Source organism: Melitaea cinxia, chromosome 6, assembly GCF_905220565.1.
Source record: "Melitaea cinxia chromosome 6, ilMelCinx1.1, whole genome shotgun sequence".
Taxonomy (NCBI): Eukaryota; Metazoa; Arthropoda; class Insecta; order Lepidoptera; family Nymphalidae; genus Melitaea; species Melitaea cinxia.
Genome location: NC_059399.1, coordinates 17,586,688 through 17,596,866, shown reverse-complemented (window position 1 = coordinate 17,596,866; position 10,179 = coordinate 17,586,688). Strand labels below are relative to the sequence as shown.

At 35.5% G+C, this 10,179-nt stretch overlaps 1 protein-coding gene across 1 annotated transcript; it reads left to right on the top strand.

Moving 5' to 3' along the window:
- Positions 1–4,200: 4,200 nt before the first annotated feature.
- Positions 4,201–8,363, top strand: LOC123654810 (proline-rich extensin-like protein EPR1). Its single transcript, XM_045590695.1, has 2 exons — positions 4,201–4,221; positions 6,160–8,363. Exons 1-2 carry the CDS (start codon positions 4,201–4,203, stop codon positions 7,996–7,998), a joined length of 1,860 nt encoding a protein of 619 aa, XP_045446651.1. The 3' UTR covers positions 7,999–8,363.
- Positions 8,364–10,179: the final 1,816 nt, after the last annotated feature.

Here is a 10,179-nt window from a genome sequence, read left to right as displayed (position 1 = left end):
AATCGAGGACCGTCTAAAAATTGATGTTACCCGCGAGCCCGCGCGTCTCGATAGTTTATTTACATGAACTTTGACTTCGAAAATTATCGGAATTGTCATTTCGAAATTGAAGATATTTCGGTGACGTTGTGGACACCATGTTCATAGATTACTTTGATTATTAATCACATTTACTATATCTTTAAATATATACACTAGGTCGACGAACAAATGTACGGCTCACCTGTTAACAGTTGAATGGTTACCGTAGCTTATAAACGCCTGGAACACCAGAATCATCGGAATTGCGTTGCCGCCCCTACCCCCAATCCCCGAAGGAGCTTTGGTCTCCTTACTCACCACAGGAACACAACACTGCTGCAAGAAAGCAAGATCGGTGCTACCCTAGTCAGACTGCTCCAGATTTTGAGCAGGATATGTTCCGCTGTGCCCTACCTCAGTTAAACGTGTAACGTAAGCCTGCGCTTATTATTGAAATGTTCACAGGCATCTACCGTATAATATCGTATAATAAATGTCGTGATCATGAAGTCATCGGTACCTTAAAATTCAAGAATTCCAAATAACAGAACCTTGGAGGAGTTTTATAATGACAATACTATCCCTGTAGCGTATATCAAATCCCTGTAGCTGACCGTGCTTGCCTGTGAAAGCTTAAGCCTATATTAATATTTAAATTAACTAAGCATAATTATGATGCATGATGTATAATAAAAATCATCGGCATTTTAGAACCAATGGATGTTAAATTTAAAATTTAAAAAGTGTGTATGTGTGTCAGCTCCGATGCGTGACTGGAGTTCACTCCTTCAAATCGACTGTCTAAATAGGCACAAAAAAGGATTACTAGTCTAATAAAAAGATTAATACTATGTCAAATGGTAAATAAACGAATCAAATAACGCCATCTATCGGAACTTAATAGGGTTGTAGATGGCGTTAACTAAAACGTAACGAGGTCATTTGTTCAGTAGATTTGACTGATCATATTTTTTTTCATAACAGGGGTCCTATATGGAATCGATTCTTAAATAGTAAACTCCAAGACCCATTAGTATGTTAATCAGTGTTCTGTTGTTTGCCAGAAAATGACATGTTAGTATAAAAATATACACAAAACGCTTTTAGATATATCAAAATGTGCGAAATCTTATGTTAGGCATAGGGCTTTAAATCGTGGCCAAAGAAACTTACAGGCCTTGAAACGTTGCTAATAATGTTATTTGACGAGCAGCTGTATCGAATAGATAAAAGTTTCTCGTAGATGTATATTTTATTTTACTTATTATGTTTTAACATCAAACACCACTTGTCGTATGTTAAATATTTCTGTTTGCAAAATTTAATAAAAAAGTTACAGTTTATTGGTGAGTCGAAACTGGCCCTCAAGACCTCCAACTGATAAGCTCTATCACCAACTTATTTGAGAGGTTAAACAGGCCTTAAGATTTGATACATTTGGAAGCGCTTGCTTGACAACACAGTAATCGCAACTGGTTTTAACTTTAGGATATTGAAGTTATGTCCTGTGGTGAGTAAAATAGCAAAAGTCCTTGGAAGATTTAGGACAAGGGTCGGCAACGCGCTTGTACTGCTGATATTAAAAGCAGCCAGTGGATACGGTTACTGCTTAGCAACATCCGAATCGCACGATTGTTTGCCATCTTTGCATTATAAAAACTACACCTCAGAAAGTTTTATTTATTTATTTATACTTTTTACACCACAACTGCATATTAAGCATTGTAAGAGAGTTACACATTGTGAAGTACAATAGGCGGATTTAGGGCTATTTAGCCATGTCTTCCAGACAACCCAAAGTATTCATAGTTATCAAAATAGTACAACAATAAACTGGTAACAATACGTAAACTACTTTTAGTATCAGTATGTACAAAGTATTTATAAATCCTTGTCATTTAACAAAGCGGTACATCACTGTATTTCAATTAACGATTCTGTTCTCGGACTAAATTTGCATATAGAACAATGCAACCGTGTCGCTGTTCGTCAGCCCACGTGAATCCTACATATACTCTAAGATTTATAGTCATTGTATTTGACAAATACGAAGATGTGAGTCTTTGGTCATAATTATATATAAATATCAATGTTCTTCTTATTACGAAATATTTCTCCATATAAATTTTTGTATCTTGCGCCTGTTAATTTAATTGGGCAATAACACACGAATGACTTTATTTTCTTGTTATATATTAATAGGCGTATTAAAATTCAAGGTCGATTGCGTAATTTTAAAACTAATTTATGAGTATTAATCAATATGATAATCGAAAATAAAATTTAATTTTTATAGTTAATTAAAATTTATAGTTTAATTTAGGTAATAAATATTATATGTATTTATTTATTACCTATACTATTGACGCGTTATCAAAGATCACTCAAAAATTAGTAATTTGATCTCGATCAAATTTAAATAAGACAACATGACAAGCATAATTTTGGATGAAAGTAAAATCATCAAAATCGATAGACCTAGTGAAAAGTCATAACTTTAAAAAGTAGTCAACTAAATACGTATTATCAGATATAACTCTAAAAGTACTCGTCAGCTCTCAATGGTACCATATGACGCGTAACATCTTTCAATTAAAACAAAATTCATCGAAGTCAGTCGACCCAGTCAGAAGTTCTGATGTAACATACATTTAAAAAAAATACAATCGAATTGAGATCCTCCTCCTTTTTGGAAGTCAGGTAAAAAGCAAAACAGTGAGAGTTTAGTTATATTATTGGTGATATCACGAAACATTATAAGATTATTTATTTTAATTTATTACTTAATCTAATGAAGATTATTGATTGTGTAAGACGATCCCCATTCATTCACATGGCTGAATGATTATTATAGGTGTGTGCATCTATTAGCGACCTAAAAAAACAATAGTTACAATTTATTTCTTTAATTGTACCATTAGTAATTCCAGTTTTTTGAAGTAAAACTTCTATACGCACGCTTGACTTTTTTTTATTTTTTATTTTATTTTATTGTTAAGGAACACAAACAGTTAAAAATAAACACATACAATTAAAGTTACAAACATAATACACAAACCAAAACTGTGTCCACAAATAAGTTTAACACGATCAGCTTTCGCCAAAACTAAAAGCAAGAATACATTTGTTAAATAAATTAAAAATCAACATTAGCATTTAAAAACTAAATTAAGGCTACAACTACAGGCAAAGGAAGAAACATTACGAAACAACTATATAAAGATTTAAAAATTAAAAAATCAAAAAATTAAAAAATCAAAAAATTAAAAATTAAAGGCCAGACATCACCAAGATTTGTTGCAAGTCAATTCTCTAACCCTACTCTTATAAAAATTAAGTGAGCACCAGAACTGGTCAATTATTTTAAAATGTTTATTATATGATGAAGTTGCACGTGGAATGAATGTGTTGCCACCATACTTGGTTTTGGTCTTAGGTATATGGTACGACTCCTTTGACCGAGCACTAATACGTGGACATTTTATATCAATGTTACGTAATAAAAAGGGAGAATCAATATAATTATTAATAATTTTATATAAAAAGCACTGATCCCTTTCTAATCGGCGAACATACAATGGTTGAATAGGATGAGAAGTCAAGTCAGCGTTTAAAAGAAATTCACTCCTGCGATCCAGATGTTTCAAAAATTTTTTGTTTATTTTTTCGATCTTATTAATGTATTTTTTATATTGGGGATTTAAAACCACTGAAGCATATTCAAGTATAGGTAGCACAAATGATCTATATAAGAGTATGTAAGTCGAGACAAACATGAAGTCTCGAGATACTCTCAGAATGAAACCTAACATTCGGTAGGCCTTATTAACTATATACTCTATGTGAAACTCGAAAGATAGCCGTGAATCAATGTATACACCCAGATCCTTGACAACGGAAACCCTTTCTACAAATTCATTATTTAATTGATACTTGTATTACATATATATATATATACTTATACTTGATTAACTTAATTGATACTGACTTGGGCAGTAAGCTGGTGAATGCGTGACAAGAACGTTACGAAACGAGTGATCGGCTGAGGCGAATGGAAGTTGAGAAGGAGATATAAGTGAGATGGAGCTAAAGAAGTTTTACTTCAGTCGTGTGGTCTAAAGCACACTTGTGTTATTTTTATTTTAAATGAATATGTAGTACAACTGTGGTTGTTATGGTATGGTAGTACAACTGAGGCTGGTATGTTGTACAACTGAGGTAGGGCACAGCAGGAATTTCCTGCTCAAAATATGGAGAAGCCCGACTGGGGTAGTACCTCGATCTTACAGAAGATCACAGCAAAATAATACTGTTTTCAAGCAGTATTGTGTTCCTGTTGGTGAGTAAGGTGACCAGAGCTCCTGGGGGGATTGGGGGTCGGTAACGCGCTTGCGATGCTTCTGGTGTTGCAGGCGTCTATAAGCTACGGTAATCGCTTGCCATCAGGTGAGCCGTACGCTTGTTTGCCGACCTAGTGACATTAAAAAAAATGTAGGGTCTATATTGTCTATGCCCTTTATAAAACATCATTACGCATATCCCACAGGTGATTTATTACGCAAGACTACAGATCCACAGTACTGTGTCTTATATTAAAGCTAGGACGTGGTCTGACGTTGACGGTATTTCTCTATTAGTATAATTTTAATTATGAATAATGTCAGACTCTGACCGAGACTGAGGTTCTCTGAATTCTCAAGTCTTTGTGGATGTTGGCGATCGCCAAACGTCAAATAAATGAAAATATTTTTTATATGTAAAGAAAAATCAAAGTATAGTTTGGATCGGAATATTTCTCTTAAATTTTAGCACTAAAATTATAACAAACTTAGTAGTGATGCTAATTTTACGTGTACTGTGTACATTCAGTTAAAATTTCGTCACAGCCTTACGTAATATTTTATCAGATACAAAAATCTTTCTTAATGAATTCAATTTTATATTCCTTTGAAAGCAACGGCTTTGGTGTAATAGTGCGTGGGCCTTCAGCGGTGCATAAATATAGACGGTCGTGGGTTCTATTCCCGCTTGGAGTGGATATTTGTGTTTATAGAAATATTTATTACCTGTCTGGTAATTAGTCCTTGTTGGTCTCTCCACCGTGCGTCGGAGAGCACGTTAAGTCATCGGTCCCGGTTGTTATTATGTACACTTGATAGCGATCGTTACTCATAGTAGGGAATATATCCGCTATCGCGCAATGGAGCAGCCTAGTGAAAGAAGCTCCAATCCAGCTCCTACATGGGAAAAAAGGCCTATGCCCAGCAGTGAGATGTTATAGGCTGAAGCGATTCCTTTACTGTAGTCTTCAATTATATAAAATTGCATAGTAACTGGTCTATAATAGCTTCATTTACTAGACCGCACGGCTGGCTATAGGTCAGACAATGTTAGGCATTGCAAAACCTAGGCGGTATTTTTGACCTAGGTTCAGGACAAATTGTTGCTAAGATTAGTCGCGTTTGTTGTATATATAGTAGTATTTTTAATAAAATTGTGTATCTCAAATAATACTTATGTATCTTCTAAGACCTTAAAGTATATTTAATATTCTTAATTATATTTAAGGATGATATGTTTGTACATATATATTTTTCGTTTTATATTTACGCCATAAGGTGATTGGCACACTTAACGAACGTCAAAAAAATATCATTCACAAAAATAAACTCAACAAAAATAAAAGATAGTTAAGGTAGCATAAATATTAATCAATAAAATAAAAATTTACATCTAGGTAAATTACAAACATAAATAATTTACAAAGTGTTACCCAGATCTCAACAATTTATCAAGAACACAGGCCACATTTTTTTTAACAAACAATATACCCGTTTGTTATATTGTAACAAATCCATAATCCCCACATATATAGCTCCAACTGTTTGGGGCGCTAAATTCTAATTATAAAGGTTTTTAATGAATTGGTATATTTGTAGTTAAGTAGATAACAACCGATATACTCACCACATAATTTAATATAAAAAAACAATATTAATTTATTTTATTTAATAAAAAAATATATTGATTAAAAATTTAATCAAATAAAAGTAAAAAAAAAATATTCGCGTTTATTTCCAAAACTTTTGGCTTATTTATTCAATGACTGTTTACCTAATTTATTTATTTTACTTACAGAGGCTGTCACTGCACATAGCGGTGGTCCTACTCGCGGTGTACCACACCTGCCGAGCGGACCGGCTCTACCGAGCCATACCAAACACACCAAACCAAAACTATGCTGTCTTCGGAGCGTCTATATCAGCAGATTTGAACGAAGATGGGTATTTTTACCCCAAGCCAAAAATCCCGTTCCCACCACCACCGACGCGGCCGCCACCCCCACCATCAACGCAGCCGCCAACCCCCCCACCAACGCGGCCGCCACCACCGCCTCCAACAATACCACCACAGCCTACTTCTGAAACTGGATACGTATACGAAAAGCCTCGTATACCTTTCCCACCACCAACTACTAGGAGCCCTCCGCCTCCTCCTCCACCACCAACTACTAGGCCCCCTCCACCCCCACCTCCACCGAGTACTAGGCCCCCTCCACCCCCACCTCCACCAACTACTAGGTCCCCTCCACCCCCACCAACAAGGCCTCCTCCACCACCATCAACAAGGCCTCCGCCGACTCAAACAACAGGCTACTACTATAGTACGCCTAAAATTTCTTTCCCTCCACCGACAAGACCACCTCCGCCCTCAACTGCACCCCCCACATATTTACCACCAACAACAAGACGAACAACACAACCATCTACTTACTTACCGCCAACACGACCACCACCACCACCTTCACCTACGACAAGACCACCCCCTCCACCCACCACAAGACCACCCCCTCCACCCACCACAAGACCACCCCCTCCACCCACTACAAGACCACCCCCTCCACCAACCACAAGACCACCCCCTCCACCTACCACAAGACCACCTACCCCACCACCGACAACCAGACAACCAACATATAGCACAATAATTGACAACTTTAGAACGACTGGCTACGATTACCCAACACCAAAAGTACCATTTACTTTTCCAACTAGACCTCCAACGACAAGAGCAACACCGCCACCAACTCGGCCACCAACTACTTATATTCCACCTCGAACGATAAGAACGAGACCGCCACCACCTCGTACGCCTCCATCAACATATTTACCTCCCACAACAAGGCCGCCACCACCTCCTACGCGTCCATCAACTTATTTACCACCTCGCACAAGACCTCCACCTCCACCAACACCTCCATCAACTTATTTGCCACCGACAACAAAACCACCACCACCTCCCACACAACCTACCACTAGGCCACCTCCACCTCCAACACGGCCATCGACTTACTTACCACCTCCGACAAGACCACCTCCGACAAGACCATCTCCACCTCCGACACGCCCATCAACTTACTTACCACCGCGAACAAATCCGCCACCACCTCCAACACGTCCTACAACCTACTTACCACCCCCAACAAGACCTCCACCCCCACCTACCACAAGAAGACCACCTTCACCCCCACCTACCACAAGAAGACCACCTCCACCCCCTACTACAAGGCCCCCAACATACTCGACAATAATCCCTGACTATAGAACTACTGGATATGACTATCCAACTCCGAAAGTAACATTTACAATACCTACTAGACCACCGTCAACGCAACCACCAACATATCTCCCTCCCACAACTCGGCCACCACCTGTTTACATTCCCCCATCAACAACAAGAGCTCCTCCAGTGTATATACCTCCGTCTACTACAAGGGCTCCGCCAGTCTATATTCCCCCGTCAACTACAAGGGCTCCGCCAGTGTACATACCTCCTTCATCGACTAAACCACCAGTATTTATAACGCCTCCAACAACTCGACAACCAACGACAAGACCACCCTACACGACGCGACCACCCTTCATTCCCGACCAAGGATACTTCTACGACAAACCTCTAGTACCTTTTAAGTTCTAAGCTAGTGTAAAAATTTTAAGATGCCATAATAATTATTGTGTAATGTATTTGTGATACCAAACGGAGTGCTCGAACAATAAATTTTTAATTGTTGTTACATCGATGTTGAATTGTTGAATTCAGTTCCAAAATTTAAATGAAAGTATTCGGGACATTTATTTACTCTTGCTTTGTAAATGTACAAATAGATATACGAAAGTTCATCGACCCTTTCGTGTGCTCGTAGTTTTATATGAAAATTATTATATATAAATAATTATTATAATACTCAAAAAACTCGAATGCGTAATCGCCACTGCCTTAAACTAATTGTATTATTAAGATTGTAAAATTTTTTTTTTTTTAATAAAATGATATAAAATTAATATATTTCTTTTCTTTTAATATCATTTTTGTATAATCTAAAAGAATTGCGGAAAACAACGCATATAATAGTATAATCTCGAACTCGGTTAGAAAATTAGATCATTGATACGGTTATGCCGTTCAAAATTTTATGTAACATGAATAATTTAGAAAAGTGATAACTTTTTGTATTTGCAGTATCATCTTATTTACTAGGTAGTATTAAAATATTATATAATTACACATTATATAAATAATTTCTAACGCAAGAGTGATTTTAGGTAACAAATAGAATTTTATTAATAAAAAATGTCTCTAAAAAATAATTAAATAATTTCGTAGTTATGTCAAAAAATTTACGAGATACAAAATGTGAACTCTTGTTTCGTACAATCTCTTTCTGGAGACTATATTCCCTTTTCATTTTCGATATAATCGATGGTACTTATGAATTACTATGAAATGGTTTTTAATAAATATTGTGAGTGATTTTTAATAGATATTGTTAGTGTTATTTACAGTTTATTATTATTATTTGTTAAAAAAGAATAAGAAAAAATGGGAATGAAATATCTGAGAATTAATGCCTCAAGCAAGATATTAATACAATTAATAAACTGTAAAAATATTGTTTTTGCTTGCTTAAATAAAAACCGACTTTAGTTACATCGTAAAGTAGTCCAAAAAAATTGTCACATCTCGATCAAATTAAGACATCACGACAAGCACCAAAATTTTAATTAAAAAAATAATGATCAAAATCGGCATACCAAATAAAAAGTTAGGAGGTGACACACATAAAAATACAGTCGAATTGAAAACCATCATCATTTTTGAAGTCAATTAATAAACTATATAAATGGATTTGATCATGTTTTGCAGACATCAATCAAACATTCATTCAGAGAGTTTGTGACATCAGCGAACGATAAATCATAAACACTTTTTTCACACTTCTGCACTATTACACGGTTTACTATTTCTTCTAGTAATTAATAATTATTAAAATGGTTTGAAATTAATATTAATGCCTTAATCTCGGTTTTACTTTTTACTGAATTTTTTGTATTTAATAGTCTTTCTGTAGGTACAAAAAGGGGCATAAAATTAATATCGCGCACTTCGAAAAAATCGTAACAAAAACAATTTTTATTTTAATTATAACTACGGCGGCCATATTTTTTACCGACTTCCAAAAAAGGAGGAGATTCTCAATTCGACTGTATTTTTTTTTTATGTATTACATCAGAACTTTTAACCGTGTGGACCGATTTCGACAAATTTTCTTTTAATCGAAAGGTGGTGTGTGTCAATTGGTCCCATTTAAATTTATTTGAGATCTAACAACTACTTTTCGAGTTATATCTAATAATGCGTTTTTACTTGACGCTTTTTTCGGCGACCTACGTTGTATTATACCGCATAACTTTCTACTGGATGTACCGATTTTGATAATTTTTTTTGTTGGAAAGGAGATATCCCTAGTTTAGTACCATGATAAGGAAATCAGGATTTGATGATGGGATCTTAGAGAAATCGAGGGAAACTTAAAAATCCGCAATAACTTTTTACTGAGTATACCGATTTTAATAATTTTTAATTCAATCGAAAGCTGATGTTTGTCATGTGGTCACATATAAATTTTATTGAGATCTGATAACTACTTTTTGAGTAATCTTTGATAACGCGTAGTTACTTGACTATTTTTTTCGTCGATCTACGTTGTATTACTCGTCGATGTAATTGAAGTCGGTTTTTTTTTTCGTTTGCGAGCAAAAAATTATTTATTTTAAAGATTTTTTGTCTGTTCATATGCTTTTTCGCTTATTTGTTTGA